This window comes from Oenanthe melanoleuca, chromosome 8, assembly GCF_029582105.1.
Source record: "Oenanthe melanoleuca isolate GR-GAL-2019-014 chromosome 8, OMel1.0, whole genome shotgun sequence".
NCBI classification, from domain to species: Eukaryota; Metazoa; Chordata; class Aves; order Passeriformes; family Muscicapidae; genus Oenanthe; species Oenanthe melanoleuca.
Window position 1 is genome coordinate 8,396,816 of NC_079342.1, and position 21,253 is coordinate 8,418,068.

The 21,253-nt window shown below is 37.3% G+C and overlaps 1 protein-coding gene across 2 annotated transcripts in view; it reads left to right on the plus strand.

Annotated features, from left to right (window-relative positions):
- Positions 1–16,582, plus strand: part of COL11A1 (collagen type XI alpha 1 chain) — a 126,888-nt gene extending 110,306 nt beyond the window's left edge. For both annotated transcript variants that reach the window (XM_056498085.1, XM_056498086.1), the window contains exons 52-67: positions 90–143; positions 435–488; positions 1,000–1,053; positions 6,054–6,107; positions 6,481–6,588; positions 6,669–6,722; positions 7,762–7,815; positions 8,679–8,786; positions 9,354–9,407; positions 9,497–9,532; positions 9,642–9,695; positions 10,513–10,762; positions 12,378–12,490; positions 13,250–13,318; positions 13,972–14,205; positions 15,915–16,582. In XM_056498085.1, the coding sequence (XP_056354060.1) occupies positions 90–143; positions 435–488; positions 1,000–1,053; positions 6,054–6,107; positions 6,481–6,588; positions 6,669–6,722; positions 7,762–7,815; positions 8,679–8,786; positions 9,354–9,407; positions 9,497–9,532; positions 9,642–9,695; positions 10,513–10,762; positions 12,378–12,490; positions 13,250–13,318; positions 13,972–14,205; positions 15,915–16,061 (1,497 nt within the window). In that variant the 3' untranslated portion in view covers positions 16,062–16,582. The remainder of the gene's footprint in view (positions 1–89; positions 144–434; positions 489–999; positions 1,054–6,053; positions 6,108–6,480; positions 6,589–6,668; positions 6,723–7,761; positions 7,816–8,678; positions 8,787–9,353; positions 9,408–9,496; positions 9,533–9,641; positions 9,696–10,512; positions 10,763–12,377; positions 12,491–13,249; positions 13,319–13,971; positions 14,206–15,914) is intronic.
- The last annotated feature ends 4,671 nt before the right edge of the window (positions 16,583–21,253 follow it).

The window sequence follows — 21,253 nt, forward strand, 5'->3', positions numbered from 1 at the left end:
CATTATATGCTTCGTAAAAGATTTGTGATGAGTGCTACCTGCTTGGCAATGGATGACACATTCCTTACTTTTTTTCCTGATGTATCTAGGGCCCAGTTGGTTTTCCTGGAGATCCTGGTCCTCCTGGGGAACCTGGTCCAGCTGTAAGTATATCTTAAAAACAGCTTTAGGTCCTAATCTTAGTTTGCACTTAATTCTAGTTGACGCTGTCTCTTTCTTGTCTGGGGATGAGCTCTTGCCTGTAAGATCTGTTGCTTTTCTGTTCTCGCATTTTTTGAGGCTTAAAAATGTTTAGAAATATTTTTAAAGTTTTGAAAAATAATGTCCTTGGAAAATGCTTTGTAGAAAAATAGTGCTCTTATATTCATGTATAAAAGTTAGTGACTTTAATTAGCTGAATTTTTAATTTTGTATATTTTCCTTTAATTCTGTAGGGTCAAGATGGTGTTGGTGGAGAGAAGGGTGAAGATGGTGATCCTGGTCAACCTGTAAGATTTTTCTCTCATTTTATTTTAGCTGCATGATCTCTTTGATAGTAAGAAAGTATCTTTTGCCAAATCAGTGGTTTCTATGCAGACACACTCTAAAAAATATTTTCAGAGTGGATGTTTCTATTATACTGAAAAACAACTATTTATTTCCTTGCAGAGATAGAACTGCCCATATTAAAGTAACACAATTAAGCAAGAGCTCAATTTCCTTTAGAAGTAGTGATGTGTTAAAGGAGTTGTGCTGGAGCTGCTGAGGAGCACTGAAAATAGAGCAGCTCTGAGCATAAGAAAGAAATGCTGCCACCAAATAATCTTCATTAGCTGAACTAATGAAATTAAGCCAAGATCTCAAGCAGTATCTGAGCAATACCCATATTATGCATCAAAGTTCTATTTCTGTAGATTCTGTCCACTGAAAGGGGCTAATAAATGGCAGATGTCCGTGGTATTTAATAAAGATGAGAACTTCATCCTTCATTACTGCTAAGTTTTCAATTTTCTGTTGCAGGGTCCACCAGGTCCTTCAGGTGAAGCTGGCCCACCTGGTCCTCCTGGGAAAAGGGTAAGGAATATCTCATGGTCTCTTGTATTCTTCTTTTTCTGAGGCACCGTGTCCTAGAGAATTTCACCTACTTGTTCCATGTTGGGACACTCATATATGATCTGTGTCATTTATTTTAAGTAATGTAATGAGAGAAATGAAATAATAGAAACAGCAGAGAAAGCCCTTTAACATGGCTAACATGGAATATAAGAACAAAAATTCATAGGGAAGAATGTATTGCTCACCCATAAAGGTGCTTTTTCTTTTCACTCAAGACTTCATTGTCTCCTGAATCAGCCTGCTAACAGGAGTGAGTTGGTATGACAGTAATAGCAGACATCATCTTTTCATAATTTCAATGCAGCTACTGTGCAAACCTACGTCATCCTCTCTGCATACAAAATTAACAGGCAGATATTTCTGTAACTCATGAAGCTCTTCTATTATTTCTAAAGCCTTTGAAGGTTCACAGGCTTTACAACTACAGCTAATCAAACCCAGTAAATAATATTGCAGTCATAGAACTGTAGTAGATGCATCAACCCTTAGGTCTGCTTCAGAGAGCAATTAGATGTAGTTTTTGGACTTTAAAAAACAGAAAAATTGCCATTATTAAATGTAAGCCAAGAATTATTTAACAAAATATGTTAAATTGCTTGATTTAATGGGCTTGAGTGAACTGGCATGCCTAATTAGTTTTATTTATTTTACACAGTAATCTATTTGCTTCACCAACATCCAAAGTATTTATAATATTCTAAATGATTATGGTAGCATTAGCAACCTTATCACTAAAACTGAAATATGGCTCAATTGAATATTAGCAATTAGTATGTTTGCTTGACATCAAATTAAAACTTCTTGCTTTATTATACAGAAAGGCAATAGCTCATCCTCACAGATGGGCTATATTCTATCTGATTGTAACAGGACAAAAACCCCAATTTCGAAGCACAAATTCGACATTACCTGTGGTTTGACAAATTTCCATTTTAGGGAAAGTGCATGGCTAAATATTGCAATGTGGTCCCTTTCTAAACATTTTGTAGAATCAGTTTCTACATTACTTGAGTACCAGAATGTTTCAAACTTGTAGGGAATCTTTATTATATTGGTGTTACACCAGAAAAAAACAGGGAAAGACTGAAAAATTCATACTTATCTGGAAAAAATGCATTTCGTTAGTTTTTATCACTTATATGGTAGAATCAATTTCAAGAAAAAGCCCTAACAAGAGTCTTTTAACTTGGATAGAGAAGGACACAGTTTCAGTAGTAATATTGCTGACTAGGAGGTACAGCTCTGGCTATACTACCAGAAAGCAATATTCCACCCCATTTTTTGTTTTTCTGTCTCCAAAATAACAAGCTGGCAGAGCTCAGAATTCATATTTTTAATTAAAGGCTCTTGAAATCCTCAACAGTAGGCTCCTTATTTATTTTGAATTCATTTTCATTCCCTCTTCTATTCTATTTTGTAACTGACCTGACCTCAGTTTTACAGCCTGGTCTTCTGAAATCATGTTTATTACCAGGTGTCAGAGTTTTGAGCAATCTCTGTTTAGTTACAGAGTTACAAAGTTTCCCCAGCTCTCCCTGGGAAGCAAATTCTAGTGAAAGACATGGACATAAATAATTTTTCCATTGTATATAAGAAATTTATAAGCCAAAACCATAATCTAGAAAGGGTGACATTTGTGACATAGTAATTGATAAAGTCTTTTAAAATTACTTTTTTTAAAAAATCATTAAATAGTAATTATTATTTTACATATTCTGACTTCTTAAATAATCTGTGCATGCATCAGAAAAATGCATGCTCAGAAGGCTTTATACAAAAATGTAATTTAGCTGCAAGTAATTGTAGTAATTCTGGCTGTTTATCTAGAAGCAGAGATACAGACTGAACCCCTCTACAGTTATGTTGTTATTATTATTTTTCTGAAACTTAATCCCTTGCTTTTACTTTTGGGATTACTTCTTTTTGGTTTGTCACACAGTAGTGGGTAACATCGCTAGTTTGAATTGATCGATTTCCATCTGACAAATGTTAAAAATACCACGAGGACAAGACACCATCAGAGAGTATTTGTCCTTCAGCTCAATTTGCAATCAATACAGATCAGCACAGGCAGCACTTCTTGCCTGTGCTGCTCCCAGCCCTTCAGTGTGCCAGGCACTTGAGCTTTGGGATCTGCTGTTGGGCTGCTTTCCCCAGGAGTGATAATCAGATGTCCACATCACATACACATAAACCTCTATATACCAATCAAAATGTATTAGAATTTAAAGCCCAAGACTAAGGTATATTTTTGTTCTCAACTGGAGGCCATACCATCTTCTTCCATTAAAAGAAGACATGTCAATACTGAAGCAAAGCCAGCAATTTTGCAAAGCAGAAGTTTATTTGGCTTGTTGCCTTTAAATACAATGTTGAATAACTTGGGAAAAAATAAAGTGTTTCTATGAAGGAGATTTTTTTTTTCCATTTTGGCTACAGCATGCTGCTGCATCAGCAGGGTGTACTCACCACTTAAAAATTAAGTTGATTTTCTCTCTTGATTGCAAATGCGGAGAATATCTAACAATATGCCAGGTTCCTATCTCAACAGGCTGATGAAATGTGATAATTGTTTTCTGTCTTGGAAATCATATTTTAAGCCAAATGACAGACAGCTATAAACAGCAATTTAAATTATTTTATTGAAATATGGAAGAACAGATAAAAATATTCAATAGGTTCACATAGCAAAAACTGAAGAACAAGTTTGTTTCTGCATGATTTCTTCTGTCTTCTCGGTTCATAAAATATATGAGGCAGTATGTCCAAAATTACAGTGCAATGTTCATAAGAATCAGCATGGTAGCTGGGGTGCTGAGGGGGAGAATCGTGCATGAGTGTAAAATGCTGTTGCTGAGGTGCTTTCTGTCAGTTCCATTTCCCAGCCCACGAAGGGCAGTGTGGAAGGTGAGATAAATAACAATGAGCAGTTCGTGCCTGCAGAGGCGCGGCCGCGCCAGGCCAGCAGCGAAGGAGCAGCTCCTGCAGCAGCTCTGAGCCCGGGGCAGCCTTGGCACTGCCTCATAATGAGCACCCCTGCTTGGCACTCATCACTCATTGTCTGTATTTCAGCCACCACAGTGGGTTTAGCCCTGCTAATTAATTCATGCTGCAGCTGCATTTCTAGATTATGCAGAGACTATGTTTCTCAAGTACAAACTATCACATTCAACCCTTTTCAGTTTCTTAGATGGGGTGGATTATATTCCATATGGGAACTTCAGGGCAAGGCATTTTCAAGCAGTGAAGGCAGAGGGCATGTAAATTAATTCATGTAAGGAAGAGTCAAGTTTCTAAAATGTTTCTGAAATTATTTATGTACCTGTTGATCTTTCTTGTTATCACTGCAAACTGTGATCCACCCAACAAATTACAACCTGCACAAAGGGGTACATGCATCAGATATTATTAATTATTATTGGAACAGCAGGGATTTAAAATATTTCTTCTTGTTTTAAAGAGTCAGCAATTGGTCCAGGGCTTTTAAGCTTTTCTGTATTTTGAAGAAATAAAACTAAGTCCTTTACCCCTTACAGCTCTTAAAAATACCAAAGAAAAAGGTTGTTGATACCCACAACAAATGGTTGAAGTCCTCTGTGGGTAATTCAATTCATTTGGCATTATCTTTGATATAAAGTCTGAACTATCTCTGTTGTCCAAAAGGTTCATACAGCGCTGCAGATGTTCAGTGTCACTCTGGAGAAAGCTTAATTTCAGAAGCAAATGAATGATCCTAATATACTTCTATGTAAATAGCTATAAAATGAATATAAATTTTCAGGAATTAAAACTAGTGGAGTAGCTCAAGGTATGTGCCAGTAGCAGCTGTAAAATGTTTGGGCTGAATTCAGCTATAGTATAAAATATGGCTTTAGATCAAACACTGAGCTCACAAAGCAAACAGGCAGATGCTTGACTGGAAGTTCTTATCTGTAAAATTAAAATTGTGTTCTGGTGCTTTACCTTTTGGGAGCCTGAATTGTTTCTCTATATGTTGTTAAGTAAAAGGCAGTAAATAAATGGAAATAATTGAATTTTTCTAGTTGCTAGTCTTCAGAACTTTTTTTTAGTTTCTACATAACAATCTGCTTGTTGCATTAATGAATAGATGAGTCTTACAGAGATTCACAAAATCACAGCATTTGAGCATGGTCACTTTTCTTTCATTTTCCTTTAAGCTGCTCAGTGGTTGGCAAGGAATAGCTTGTAATAAAGACATTTCCCAGGCTAAAAATTAACCTTGTAGGAGAACAGTTGGTCCATTATCTTGAGTGCATCTTTTCTAAACTCAGTATATAAGAGAACCATTTTCTGAAGAGTACATTAAATTCTAGACACTGCTCCTGTTCATAACTGAAGCTATGAATATTAATTACCTGACCTAAAAATCAGCCCTTGATGTTTTGGAGGAGAAAAATGTCTTTTTATTCTTCACTTTCATATTTAGTGGACAATATTTCAATTTTTGGCTGTCCAAATGTAATCAGGCCCCTTACTGAGCCCATCCCTGACTTAGAGAATAAAGAAATATTTGCCACACTGTGCACTGTAGAAAGAGAGGCCTTTTAGGAATCAGTGGATAAACTACAGTGAATTGATAGAATTCAATGCAAAGCAAGTTTAAAATTAATTGTTATTGTACATATAAATTAGTATTGCCTTTTGTCTTTTATATCCTGTTTTAGTTTTGGGTTTGTTTTTTTTTTTCCCACGCTAATTCTTTGGTTTGAACCCCATCATCTTTTAGATATTCTAAAAACCCAGAAAATTTTATAGGGGAATAAGAGCTGTTTGGTATTTTTTATCCTGTGAATAAAATGTCAAAAAAATATATTTAATCTGATTTTGTAAAAATTTGCTACTTATTCGTATGGTGGGAATTGCACTTTCAGAATTTTTTTCCACTGGTTATATTTGAAAAAACCTGAGATTATGAGCTCAGTGTCCATATTTTACAGGGACCTCCTGGAGCAACAGGTGCTGAAGGCAGACAAGGTGAAAAAGGTGCAAAGGTAATATACTAATTTTTTTATTTTTTTTTTTAAGCATAGATATATAAATTATTTATAAATTAAATTACTTAGGATGCACTGAGTGTGGAACTTTTCAAATTAATTATAGGTAATCTGTAAAATCCAAATTCAGACCCAGAATTAGTAGCAATATGTAATGGAGTGCAGTGCAGGCCTAACACAGCTCACCTGTACCAAACAAGGGGAGTCTGCTCTGCTGGCACCACATCTTTCTATGAAGCCAGAGACAATTTCACTCAGAAAATCGTCCTGTACAGAACTCTGGCTTTTGAAAAGCACTTTGCCTCTTGTACATCCCTCCAGTGCCAAACTCAGCCAGCCCTCCCCCTCTGACCTGCTCTGTTCTTTGCAGGGTGAACCTGGTGCAGAAGGAGCTCCTGGAAAAACAGGGCCAGTTGGTCCACAGGGACCTGCAGGAAAACCTGGCCCAGAGGGTCTCCGGGGCATTCCTGGCCCTGTGGTAAGTAACAGAGCACATCGTATTTTAAATGTTGTATTTCCTGTGCAACTCTGGTAAAGCCAGCTTTTTGTTTTTTCTAGGGAGAACAAGGTATGCCTGGAGCACCAGGTCAGGATGGCCCTCCTGGACCTCTGGTGAGCATCCTTTTTGCACATATCAGTCATAGAAGCCTCCAGAAACATCACCAAAAGATTTCTCATCTAACATTTGAGAGCTTAAACATTCTATTAAAATCTGTAGCTGAGTATAATAATGAACTACATGCTTACAAATGCACAGACTTCCTGTCAGCTCAACAAGAACTTTTCAATGCATCGCTGCAACTTTATTTTGGATTTTAAGAAAGTTAAGTTGATACGTGAGAGTTTTTGAGGTTAGATTTCCCTCCTTCCTCTCCCATCCTCCACAGGAGATTGCTATCAGGAGAGTATGAAGCCTGATTTGCAATAGTGCACAACACACTGCAGGTGAAAAGTCTGATTCTGCATTCCAAAAGCTTAAAAAATTCACATTTCATTCATGAAATATGTATTTGCCTACACTTTTGCATCTAGTGGTATCCTGAAGTGGAGATGGAAAGCATAAGCACTGAATAATATTTCTTACATGAAATGTTATGGCATTTTTTAATATGTGCCAGGTGGAAAAGGTCTCTTATCATTCCTATCCATAGCAGAAGTTGTCCACTGCTACCAGGAGAGCAGTGGTGAGGAGACACAGACTTAGGGTAGCAGCTCTACTCCTCATGGACACGTGCAGTGTGAGATTAACAGCCTCTGAAAAATTCATGTCTTTTGCACAGGCACTGCATGGCCTGCATTTTTTGCCTCATTCTGTACAAAGTAAACAAAATCAGCATTGCCATTCATATAAAATCTAAAGATTTCTCAAATCAAGAATTTAGTTGACCTTCTGCTTCGTACATTTCTATTCATACAACCCTTTCTAGATCTCTAATTATAAAGTAATTTAAATACCACTGTAGCATCATTATGATTTTTTAAAAGTACATTTCAACTTCATCTTGGGCTCTAAATCACATTATCAATCACAACCATCAACCACTGAATGTGTACTTTGATTTGAACTGCCTTTAATAACATTTCAAGAAAACATGATCTGAGCAGGATGTTAAAACTTGTTTTAATATTACTTCCCTTGATTTATATATAGGGCCCACCTGGCTTGCCTGGACTGAAAGGAGACCCAGGTTCAAAGGGAGAGAAGGTATGCTTTGCTAATTGGTCCTGTCTTTGTAACTTCAGCCCAGTCTACAATCTGTATAAAATTAGCAGAAAGAAGCAGTAGAGTTTGTATCAGCAAAGCACCGTTCTGTGCCTATCAAACAGCTTCCCACAGCCTTAATAGTCACCATGAAGTTATAAACCATACCCAATATCCTGGAAACACCTAGAAAGAAAAAGATTACGGCCTGTGTGGTAATCTATTGACCATGTGATCCCTGCAATGAAAATCCCAAAGATATTGGTGTAAAGAGAACTATCAGATTTACAAGAACAAAGCAAGTAGAAATAATGAGTATTGGCCATTTTTATTTTAAAAGAACAAAATGTAAATATTTAACAGCTATAATACTTTCTTTTGAAATAATGGATTGAGACATCTGGGACAGCATTTTCCTATGGAGTCCTGTCAATTTATTGATTGCTTGGCTATAAGAGAAAAACTGTAGAGAAAGAGACATGAATATGACTGTGCCTTCTGAACAGCAGGCTTTGTTTATCTGCTTGGATCAGCTGTTTATGCAGCCATGTCACATGTGGAACTCTGTGAGATGCTGATAGCAGCTACATGTGAAAACTGATATGAAATTTGTACCCAGGATACTGTGATTTTTGTACCAGTTTCAGTAAGGTACAGATATTTCATTGAATAAGCAGTCACAAATTGCAAATAATCTGAAAGTTTGAAGGACCATCTAAAAACAATACATCGGCTTTTAGAATAATTTGTTTTCAGGTTGATTGTTGACAAGCAACAGTGGTAACATGTAAAAGGTCTAATTTATGTGTTTGCAAAACATATTTACTTTCATGTATCTTAACTATATTTTCTTAAATCTTGTTTAGGGACATCCTGGTTTGATTGGCCTGATTGGACCTCCAGGAGAACAGGGTGAAAAGGGTGACAGGGGTCTTCCTGGCCCACAGGGATCTCCTGGAGCCAAGGGTGATGCAGTGAGTACAACATACTTGTGTTTATATATTCCAGGCTTCCTTTTGAAAGACATGAAGTTGTTATAAACATTTAACACCCAGAGTCTCCTGCAAGAGGTTAAAACTTTCTTAGGCATTGTACAAACAAGCAAAATTTAAGATCTTAAAATAAGATTATAGAGTATTGGAGAAAATGAAGAAAACATACATGCCAACATGCACACAGAACAGGTTAGCAACAAGATAAAAGCAGCAGCAGCAATCTCATCACGTTTACTAATTGCATTACCCAAAGCAGTTTCTAAGCCATGTTTTTAGGGCACTATGTAAAAAGTGAGGTTTCCAAGCCAATCTGAAAAGGAACACAGCTGTGACAATTCACTGCAGTCAGTGTAAGAACAACAAGCAACTCAGATTGTCAGATAATATTTTAAACTTGACAACTATTTTGGCCTGCAAATGGCCTAACTAAAAACTCAGCATAGTTGGACACTTTATGAGACTACCTTTCTCATAGATGAGATTTTTTAACACAATCCAGTATGTAGAATACTTTAGCTCTGTGCTTGTCCTCTTATTCCTTTCTAGGGAATTTCTGGTCCTGCTGGTCCACTTGGACCCCCTGGTCCTCCTGGATTACCTGTAAGTAATTTCATCGAGCCCTCCTGTTCTAACCACCCCCAAGCTCTGTGCAACACACTCCAACCAGAGTTATATCTTCTTGCCCATAGGGTCCCCAGGGTCCCAAAGGTTCCAAAGGATCCAGTGTGAGTAACTCTGCTCTATACTTTTTGCTCTTTTCCTTATTTTTTGTGTGTGCTATTTTTAAACTTTGTGTAGCATGGTCAACACTGCACTTCTTTCATTGCTCTGTAGGGTCCTGCTGGTCAGAAGGGTGACAGTGGCTTACCTGGTCCACCTGGTCCTCCAGTAAGTAAGAATTCTTATCTTGCATTACACTGACATGACCAACCTGTTTTGACAAGGGTAGAAAACAGTATTTGGGAACTAAAACACCAATGATGGTTTGAAAATTCATTTTTCAGGAAACAGATCCAGCTGGCACAGAAATACATATCTGCACTGAAAAATCCAGAAGAAACTTAAAGCAAATAAATTTTAAAAACCAAAAGAACACCCTTAAAAACCCCTATAAACCCCCCCTTCTATAAAGAAGCCCCTCATGCAATAATTATTCAATGTGTTATATTGAAGCACAGAAAACATAATTCTACTGGTTTTCCTTGATGATAATCTTCTGTTTCCATATTTATTTTTTATATTATAACAAACTAAAATGAAGAGTCCAAATCTGAGTGAAGTGTCTCGATTTCTTGAAACTAAATATTGTTTCCTAGACCCCAAGTGGAATTTTCAACTTTTATCATAGGAAACATCCAGAGTTTTCAATTTTCATAGAATATATCTGTGCTTGAGGGAATTAACAGGGATAAGGAGGAAACTGTAAGTCAGTTCTGCGTGTCAGTTGTGTGAGGGCAACAAACTCTTTCCCAAAAATCAATGTAGTGAGAAAAGTTTAGAGCACAACAATTGTTTGGCCTTTTACAATTTTTTTTCCTCAAGTAAATCAAAGGACATAGGTATGAATATAAAGGAAAAAAGGTAAAATAAAGAAATAAATACCTTGAAGAAAGCCTGTTCAAAGCATCTCCAAGCTACATGCTGTGGTCCTTCTCTACTGAAAAATAAACAGAAGATATAATGAGATATATTGTTTTCCACTTAGGGCCCTCCAGGTGAGGTAATCCAGCCACTGCCAATCCAGTCACCCAAGAAGACAAGAAGATCTCCTGACTATATGTTATCTGATGCTGGTGATAATATTCTGGATTATTCTGATGGCATGGAGGAGATCTTTGGCTCCCTGAATTCACTGAAGCAAGATATTGAGCACATGAAGTTCCCCATGGGCACTCAGAATAACCCAGCCCGGACCTGCAAGGATCTGCAGCTCTGCCACCCTGACTTCCCTGATGGTGAGTTCCTACTGCACAGCACAGCACACCTGCCTCAGCCTGGCCTTCTAGGGCACTTTGGCACCATTAATCCATTACTGCTAGATGGCTCAGACAGTTGCACAACAAATACAGTCTCATGGAATCCATTTTTACAGGCATAACAGTTTTAAAATGTAAGACATGTTCTCTTGGTAAGAGTCAAAGTTCTTTAAATACATAACCTGATCTGGTTTTTGAGTTAAAACCTTTTAAAATGATGAATAAAGAGCAGTTGTTGTTTTGAAAGGTGGGCCTTGCATTTCCAGGACAATCAAAACAGGAGTGTGATGAAAGAGCTTAGTATAACAATATGAAACAGCACTAGTATTACATGAGATTTATGTTCAAGAATGATTCTCAAAAACTTTGGTAGTCTTTTAGCCCAGGAAGCAATAATTTTCTCTACTGCATCAGCACTGTTTTTTCTAGATCAGCCAGCAAATATGCATGGAAGTTTCTTTGATACTGTTTAATTCTACCAGGTAGTAGTGTAATGAAATGCAAAGTAATATGAAGAGTGTTCCTAAGAACTATCTTGATTTTATTATTATTTGGGTTTTTTTTTCTTCTAAATAATTTTACCCATCTGAAAATGTTTAAATGAAAGCCAGCCTCCACTAGGTTTCATCCTTTCATAATTTTTTCAATTGCAATGCATATTTTTCCCAGTTCAAAGCAATATTTTTCTGCTTTTAAATGGGAGGAAAAATAGATTTTGACAGTTTAATAATATTTTATTGCTTTCACTCTAAATAGATAAGAACAGATGGTTGCCTTGAGGAGTAGTTAAGCAGTGTATGCGCTATATGAAAAGTACATATTTTATAATTCAGTACCCTCCATAATAAGGAATGGTTTTTACAGAACACATTCACCTTCTTCATTTACCAGTATTTACTTCTTCTTTAGAGCTGTCTTAATATAAAAGCAATCTTATTTTGGTTAAGATAAAAGCAAATTTGTTCATTAAAATTCAAAATTCTCCAGGGATAAGACTTACAGAAAAGAAAGACTGTTATCAATATACAGCCTAAATCAACAGAATTGTTAAACCTCATAAATACTTTGTCTATGCTCCATATTCAGAAGACAGAACTGGTAAAAGGATTTGTCATTTCTCTTTGAAACCTCCACTATTTGTTTGAAACTGGATTAGAACTATAGTTGTCAGAAAGTTGTTTGCTCCCTGTTTGTCAAACATCTGAAGATAAGAACCCATATCAGAGAAATCATCATTCTAATTAGAATAGCAGATTTTATAAAGCACTGACTTTGAATGGACCTTGGATGCAGCTGTTTTCCTGCCCAGCCTTCACTGGTGTTGCAGCTTCATAACCCAGGAGTAAAAAGGTCTTTGCTTCAGGTGGACCCCTCTCAGTGGCAGCTTTAGGTGCTTGCCCCAAGAAGCCCCATGCAGACACATCTGCATGCAGATAAGGATGCAAATCACTCCAGATTTTGCTCCCTGACCTAAACCATTCGGATAAAATATTTTTTCTACAAACTTTGGAGGACTATTAGGTAGCAGTGGTAGGCTGGTTCTTTTGAATACCATTTTTACTGTATGAGGCAAATATTTTCTCATTTGTATTAGGGGAATATTGGATTGATCCTAACCAGGGATGTTCTGGAGACTCCTTCAAAGTATACTGCAATTTCACAGCAGGTGGGGAAACTTGCATCTACCCAGATAAGAAATCTGAAGGAGTAAGTACCAATCTGTGTTTTCAGTTGGCTGTTGACAGTTCCTACTATGCTGTTACAATGTTGAACTAAACAGGATAATTACACTGCCACATTTTCATGTATCTGTCTTTCTAATTACATTTACATTTGCATATATCTGAATGGAACAGTAAAATGGTACATAGTTAACAAATACCATTTTCAACTTCAGACAGGGAATCTATGCACCTGCTTGATATGCAACACAGCTGAGCAGCCACTAACAGTACATGATTCAGTATTTGTCACCTAAAAGCTAAACCTTCCTGTGTTTCTGTTGTGGGCTCATTTATAGCTATTTATTCCTATGCAAAGTAGATGTAAAAGACTGTATTATTGAGAGTGTCCTTAGTCACTGTTATAGATTACATCTGCTGGGGCATATGGTGTAGAGGAAGGCTTTCTGAAATCTTGACTAAATGACAGGGATCTATTAGCATCAACACTGGTGAAAATTCATTTAGATAGTTCACAGCAACAATTTATACCAGCAGTTTACCCGACTCTTAACAGATTACAACCATCTCCCTCAAACAGAACTTACTCTCTGTTGGATTCCATTTGAAGTCACTAACTTGAAGGCATTTGCTACAAGAAAACTCTTTATTTTAGACCTTTAGTGGCTGAGATTTCAGGAAGAACCATTATTATCTGGTGTGATATTTGTCCTAAGTAATGTAAAATCTTCACATATGTCAACTTATGTTTCAATACTTCTTTATCTGTTGTTTGACCACACAGGTTAGAATTTCGTCATGGCCAAAGGAGAACCCAGGATCTTGGTTTAGTGAATTTAAGCGAGGCAAACTTGTAAGTTGTCACTGCAATATAACTGTATTCACAAATCAGGTACATGTTTTCAGCAATCATCAGATCACAGGGAATTGTATAAATATTTGCACAACAAAAAGACCTCCAGCCTTTTTGCCCTAAATATTACAGCAGCTACCTGGCCTCTTGTCCCTGGACAGCAGAAGCCTGGTCTGTATTGTCCCACAGTGATCCCAAAGGTCACCTGCACAGCTGGTGGTGAGAATCTGGCCTCTGGCAGACACACCTCACCACCAAACCTTAGGAAAGCAGCTGGACCATAGATCCTCCACCCCAGTCTAGGTAACTGGAAATACACTGAGTATGCAGAGGTGAGGCTGCAGGCTGACCAACTTTATGATTAACTAAAACAGATAACCAAACAGGTTTACACTATAAAGTAGGACTAATTCTCTGTCTGTCCCAGTAGAACAAAGCTGAAATATGTAATTCTTCATCCTAAATATAGTGCTACATCATGAAAAATCTATTTACTGAGTCATATTGACCTTTAAAACTTCATAAAATGTTATGTGTTGGTTGATAATTTTATTAAGGGCAGTTATATGGCTCTCTTTAGTCAACAATAATTTTGGTTTGTGCTGTACCAAAGAAAACAGGTAAATATTCATCTAATTTTTTGTATTTTCCAGCTTTCCTATTTGGATGTTGAAGGCAATTCCATTAATATGGTCCAAATGACATTCCTTAAACTACTGAGTGCCTCTGCCAGACAAAATTTCACTTACAACTGTCACCAGTCTGTAGCCTGGCACGACGCACCCTCTGACAGCTATGACAAAGCACTAAGGTTCTTGGGATCCAATGATGAAGAAATGTCTTATGACAACAATCCTTACATCAAAGCTCTCCACGACGGCTGTGCAGTAAGTACAGCTTCAAAGAGTCTTTACAAAACCAACCTGTCATTTAAAGTAGAAAGCAAACAAATCTATTTTCTCACAGCTTTCTTCTGAGAAAAGCTTTATAAACACTTTACTTGTCATATACTGATTTTTAGTAAATTTTTAACCACCGTACACTAGTGTCATATTCAGTTTTCACCTATGTACCAAAAAAGAAATAGCCACAAGGCAAGCAACAGAAATTGAACAAACTTGGAATGGATGCAGGCTGTCAGCAGCATTGTGCTGAAAGCAGACTATCTGCTACTGTGTATGAGCATAGTATAAGGGAAGAGGAGGAGCAAAAAAGATGAGAGGAGCAGCCTATATGCAGACTATATTTATACTAAAAATCAAGATATACACGAATAGAATATTTAGTGAATACAACAAAAACATGTATCACATTAGTCCTATTACCCAAATATAGTGAATTAATTTAATTATTTTATATGTGACTTTGTATTTCCTTTTCTTGTTTTGTGTATTCAAAGCCAGGTGAAGTTTGTGGGTTTTACTTTTCAGAATCCCCCTTTAGCTAAAAATCCCCAGAGGTGTCCAAACATGCATCAGCTCTCTGAGCACTCCTCTTTCAGGGTCTCTGTGGGCATAGCAACTGTTGCCACTCAGAAATAGAACAGTCTCTATTTAACTCTTTGAAACAACGGCATCAAAGGAACAAGTGACAGTTGAAGCCTCATTAATTATTTCGGGGTTTGATATAGGAGCATTCTGAAGGCAATTTCTGACAAGTCAGAGATACAGAATTAGAGATCTGAAAGTGTTTAGCCTGAAAGTGCCAGGATATACACCTGGCTCTGAGGCAGAGATGCAGCTCAGGAGATGCAAAGCACCTCCCCTCAGCAGTGAGAGACCCTAACACACAACTGCTTCATGTCAGCCTTTCAATGTGCCTTGTAGTTTCATTTCACTTTTTTTATCCACAGAGGGTAAATTAAATGTAGAACTCCATAGAGAGCTGAAAGTTACAACTGTCACTAAACTGAGAACACTCAGATCTGTCAGCTTGGATGCTCATCTGAACTCCAAGACCCTGGAATAGCTGAAAGGGGTCTCAGCAGATATGAGAGACCATCTCAAGGAAGTGCAGTGCTGATAAGTGATGTGTTGCCTGGGCTGTGTGATACACAGAAGAGCTAGAGAACCTTCTTCAGGCAGTAAGGGTGTGCCTTCAAAGAAAGCTTCTAAGTACAGCAGTTGGCAGTTCTGTCAGAATACTACTGTCTTTCCTGTCCAAACAGCTGCTCTTATATTTTGTGAGGCAGTTACAGTCTTTCTTCTTAGAAGTTAATCTTCTCTCTTTCAGAACTAATTAGTGATTTTCTTTTCACAGGGAAGATGTGAGAATATTATTGTTTATTAAATAGTACAGACATGAACTGAGAATTCTCTAAGAAACATGACCTATCTAATATTATTTTTCTTTTGTAGGCCTACTTTAGTAAGTAAAAATCCTATGGGCCATTCTCCATCTAAAATCAGAACATTCCATGTCAGATTTTTAAAATGAAATCATAAGAAAAAATAATATTTAGGGCTGGCAATATCTGATGCATGACAGAGCAATGATTTAAAAATTCTACACTTAAGGGATAAACTGTGAGGATCTACAGCACATGTTAAATGCTCAGTTCTGTAACAGTTTGTGTTTTTTCTTCTTTTTTTAACAGTCAAGAAAGGGCTATGCAAAGACAGTGCTGGAAATCAACACGCCCAAAATAGACCAAGTGCCCATAGTTGATGTGATGATCAATGACTTTGGTGATCAGAACCAGAAGTTTGGATTTGAGGTCGGTCCTGTCTGTTTCCTTGGTTAAGCTTAAGACAAAATCAGATCAACACAAATGTTGCACTTTGGTGCTACCAACCCACTTCATGCCACATGCAAGTTTTGAATAAGGATGGCATAGAAAATGTCTTGCTGTGTATGTCTAATCTAGAAAGTAATTGTTGCCCTTGTAGGGCCAGAATCACATGACTTAAACTTATTTTGCAAAGATGCTGTGGCACAGACAGACAACATAGGGCTCACTTCAGGAACACCCCCTTTGCATTCCTTTGGTGCTGTACAAAACCAATGACAATGGTGCTCCTTCCATTATAACAAAGAGGTGTTTAGAAAGTGTTTAATATAAACTGTAATATTCTATGTACAGTACTATACTGTGATTTCTTTGTCCCCTTCCAAAACTTGCATGTGTCTCTGAATTGCATCTGGCTCTTATTTACAATTACAAACTACATTGTCAATACTGTGTATGTATTCTGAAAAAAATAAAACTGTAATTGCTAGTGAAGCCAATTCCATTTCTGATTAATAATAAAATCCCTTTGTATATATTGTTGTTGAAGAGCTTTGTTATTTGAAGTCGCCAGTAAAATTAAGGTGGCAAAACTGGAAGATCTTGAGCAGCACACTCAAACAACTCCTTTCTGCTGATATCACTCTGTGACAATGAATTTAGACAATGAAATGAAAGCACTTTCTAAGGTGCTGTGTTCCATGGTGCTATACCTCAGACTTTTTATTTTCTATTCTAATTCCATAATTTCATAAGATAACTGTATATACCTAAAATAAACAAGTTTATATTTTTGGGTGGGGAAAATATGTAAGAAAAAAACCAAACTTCTGTGTAAGAGAACTGTTTAAAATCTGTGAAATAAATTAGTCATACAGCTTTGCAGCTTTCCTTTTTTTTTTTTTTTTTAAATCTCATCTGGATTTGTTTCCATTCTGCTTATTTGGACTACAAATAAGCTATAAAAACTGGATTTGAAACAGTTATTTATGATTTTTTGCAATGTTTACTTAGATGTTTATGTAAGCAATGATGGATGTTTGTTTCCTGAACTGGATACTAAAGGTTTCACAGAATAACCTATACAATATTTGCCCGTCCCATTAATATGAATTATTTTTCTTCCTGTTGCTCCACCTGAAGGCCAGGGATGCAATATGTCTAGGTCATGTGATTCTACACAGTTGCTAAGCAACATAGGAGGGACTGCTTCTAAAGAGCTGTCTTTGACCCAAACCCTTCACTATTCAAACTCACCAAAAAAACATGTTGGTTCAGCCTTCCCTCTGAACATTTTATTCAGGTAGTTGGAAGTAGAAATTACATTTTAGCTTTACAACACAAATCCTTTTGTAATTATTTTTCATAATATATGTAAGACTTGAAAAGAAATGTTTGTTTCTATTTCTTATAAATTGTTAAATTAAATAGTACTAGTTTCTGCTGGCTCGTTTCCAACTGGTATTTTCTTATGCACGTTTATTCATGTAAAAGTGAGATTCCAAAAGTCAACTTCTTGCTGTTCATATTTTATTTTTGAACCAAAGTTTGTAACTGTCACCTCAAAGAGGGAAATACAAATTTTATTAATAAAATCAAGTCTTGTTTATCTGGATTGGTCATTCTCTTATTTCAATGTCCAAAACTCATCCACTGCCATTCCTGTAACTTCATTCTGCTTCCAGACCATCCAGGCTCAAAAAAAAAGAATGTGACTACATTGTCCTGGCAAGCACCAGGCAACAGCACTGGGAAGAGAGGTGTTAACAGAGAGGGTGCTGATCTGGCCATTGGCAGTAGACAGCAGGGATAAGTTCACATCTGGTTGGGATGGATTGATAGCTCCAGCAGTCCAGCTAATACCATCAAACACAAGACAGGAGGCTGATACCCTTCCCCAGCCACTCTTAACCTACCGTGACTGTCCATTCCTCAATCCTGTGCTAATCCTTGTAGGACTCCGGGTAGGCAAATGACCCTATTTATTAATAGGAAATAGAAGACAAGAATGAGACCAAGACTTGGAAAGTAGTGGAATACAAAATGTCCAGCAGCTTGTTTTAGGCTGTGGAACCAGAACCAGTGATGGGTCCAATGACATGACATATGCCCCCTTCTCCAAAAAGCCTTCTATCATTTTAATCTGCTACCTGTTCTTTATGAACTCTGGCGATGTCTAAGATGTGAGGGCAGCTGCAATATGTTTGGCAGAGGAGCAGTCACCTTCTCATGCCCAAGGGGACTGGGTTAAGTTAGGAACTGACCTGTTTGAGCCTATCTAAAAAAACCTCCTCATCTGAGTGCTTTAGGGTGAAAAATACAGATGGTTGTGGTTTGGCAGTCAGGATTAGTCTGCAGCAGAATGTTGTTTCTAAGAATGCAAAGATGTATTCAGGCATCCAAATAAAATCAAATCTTTTCCAGAGTTAGTCCAAGCATCTTGCCAAGGTTTGTGTCAGCAACATCACAAAGGAGGAAATGAACTCGAGTCTTCTATACTTTTCAGCAAGGACCCATCTGGTTTATTCTTTAACCTTTCTTAAGGCCTTAACCACTTACCTTACTATTTGTCCTTGTCATGAAAGCATCTCACCACTGCTTGTTATCTAACTCCTCTTTGTCCATTCTCTTTTTCAATCTGCTGTTCTCTCCAAGTTTCAGATTAAAGGGGGAAAATTGCCATTATATATTCTTGCCTTCAAGCAAGAATTATGCTTTTGCTTGTCCCTCTTATTAGCTGTGCTTAAAACCCAAAAAAACAAACCAAAAGGGCACTTCAGAACAGAAAGAAGTTCCACATCAAAACTCACATATTGGTCTTGCTATGAAAAAAGCCTCAGATTTTATAGTCAAATCCTAATAGCCATAAAAACATAAAACCTCAGATTCTTGGTATGATATTATAAAATACATAGAAATAAACCTCCAAAACTATGCAAGTTGAATTCCTTACCCAATCAAGCCCAAAGTAAAACAATGATCAATATTCTTCATACCCTAAATTAAAGACCTGTGCAATCACAAAAAGACTGAAATTCTTATATAACATCTGGGTTTAACCTACAGAAACAGAACTTGGATGTTCTGTGAACTTGAGGGTTCACCCTATCTAAAGCAGACTGGGTAGTTTGTTTTGAAAGTTTGCTTCAAGCCCCTCTAAACAGAAAGCCGTCCTGGAGGTCGTTTCTTCACTACAAAGATTGTGGATGTGTTGCATGGAAATGGAGTAACTCAGCACATGCCAAACCAAGCCCAAAAATACTCCAGACTGAGGTAATGATCTGTCCAGAATAACATGGGTATACAAGAGACATTTAAATGATAATCTATAACTAGAGTGGCAGAATTTGTTCTGTGTGCACGAGTGGAGTTTCTTTGCCTCTCTCTCACCCAGGATAGAGGAGTATCAACTCACCATGACTTGTACATCTCTTTGAAAACTTCATTAAATGCAGTGAAGCTATTTTTTTCCAGTCCAAGTGAGAGCTATTATGGCTAAGATCAACAATCACCTTGCGACACAAAAGGCTACAAAGCTTCAAAAAATAAGGACAGTGAGCTCCTTAAGATTCTTCCTGTTGGGAACAGCTTTGTTAATTTTGAAATTAATCTTCACATGCTAATGGCTGAAAGGAGAAGCCTTAATAGCCACTGATTTTCTATTGCAAGCACACTTTTTCTGTGAAAGAATATCTTCTATTGTAGATGCACCCCCCCACCCCCAAAAAAATAGAAAATTACAAAGACAGAATATTAAATGTCATGTCTATTATATTTACCTGGAAATGTGTCTTATTTGTGTTCCTTTTGAAAGCACATAAATTATCAGAGGCTTGTTGTTAGTTCAGTGAAAAGCAATGCCAAGATTATTGCCAAGGAGAAGATTGCTCTAAAGCTATTTTTACATTTTTGTTTTCAGTAAGAACATTGAAGATTAATACAGTGAGGAAGGCTGCAAGCTTACAGATAGTCACACACCCTGCTTCAGCCAAAATTGGCCTTGTTTCTTTCTCAGCTGTGTGAATGAAGGCTCTGTTCTAACGAGAGAGGATGCAGCCAAAGCCCACATGGACATGTTTTGTATAGGTTGTCCAGGGAGCTTTGGCAGACCTTGACGTTGTTTCCAATATCTCAACGGTGGAAGAAGTGATCTCCATCAAAACACACCTAATTTCACTAAGACAGACAAGAGTTGTTAAAAGCTCAGCAGTGGGACTGGCATCAAAGTGCCTCTTCTGCTCCCATTATAATCTAAGAAATTATTTTTTTAACATCAAAAAGGCAATGTAGCTAAATCTTGCTGAAGCATGAAAGAACTCCAGCTTGCACTGTGATTAAAATGTGGATGAAAATGAAAAATTCAGTCCATCCAATAAGGTGCTGGAGAGAAACCAAATTAATTATCTTCTAGGCCCAGAAGTTCTCTAAAGTGGATCTTCTGTTGTGTTTTCGATGGTTAATTAGAAGAACCTTTCTGAGTTCACAGGATTGGTACAAGGCTGCCCAGACCCCAGGGGCATCTTAATAACCACGAGTGAGCACAGGAGCCTCACACTCAGCTCCCCTCTCACCTGGAATATTTCACAGCCACAGATCTTGCATATGGCCCTAGCCCCCCATGGGCTGCAGCAGTGCAAGGCCAGTGAGTCGTGGCCTGCAGAGGCCCAGCCTGCAAGCTCTGAAGTTCCCCAGAAGAGGTAAAATTAGACATAGCTACAGCAGAGCCATAAAGCTGAGTTTTTAAATTAAAAATATTAACTAAATGAGGAGACTCAGGAAGTGACTAACAAAATAAAAACATTACAATATAATTGTTGTTTCTGAAATGGAAATATTGATTTTTTTATTTGTTAGTTTACTCAGAATGTTACTCAGAAAGCCCACACAAGTCAGCCAGGGTATATCATAGAGCTGCATGACTTCTAGAGCAGGTCCTCCTCATTACATATTAAGTGGAATGAGAAGTAGAAAGATTTAAAATGAAGTTGTTTTTATTGACATAAAAGCTTTTTTCTGTCAAATATTAACTAAAAAGAAAAAAATAAAGTAAGGTTTTATATTCCACCCTTGCAGTTTCTTGAGCCTTTGCCTGTTTTTGTTACATTATCATCTCAATGGCAGCTCAGGTGAGAAAGTTGCTGTGCTTTGTGGTCCTGCTGCCCAAATTAGCTCACAAAATAACACAGCACAATCTCAGGGCTCAGGTT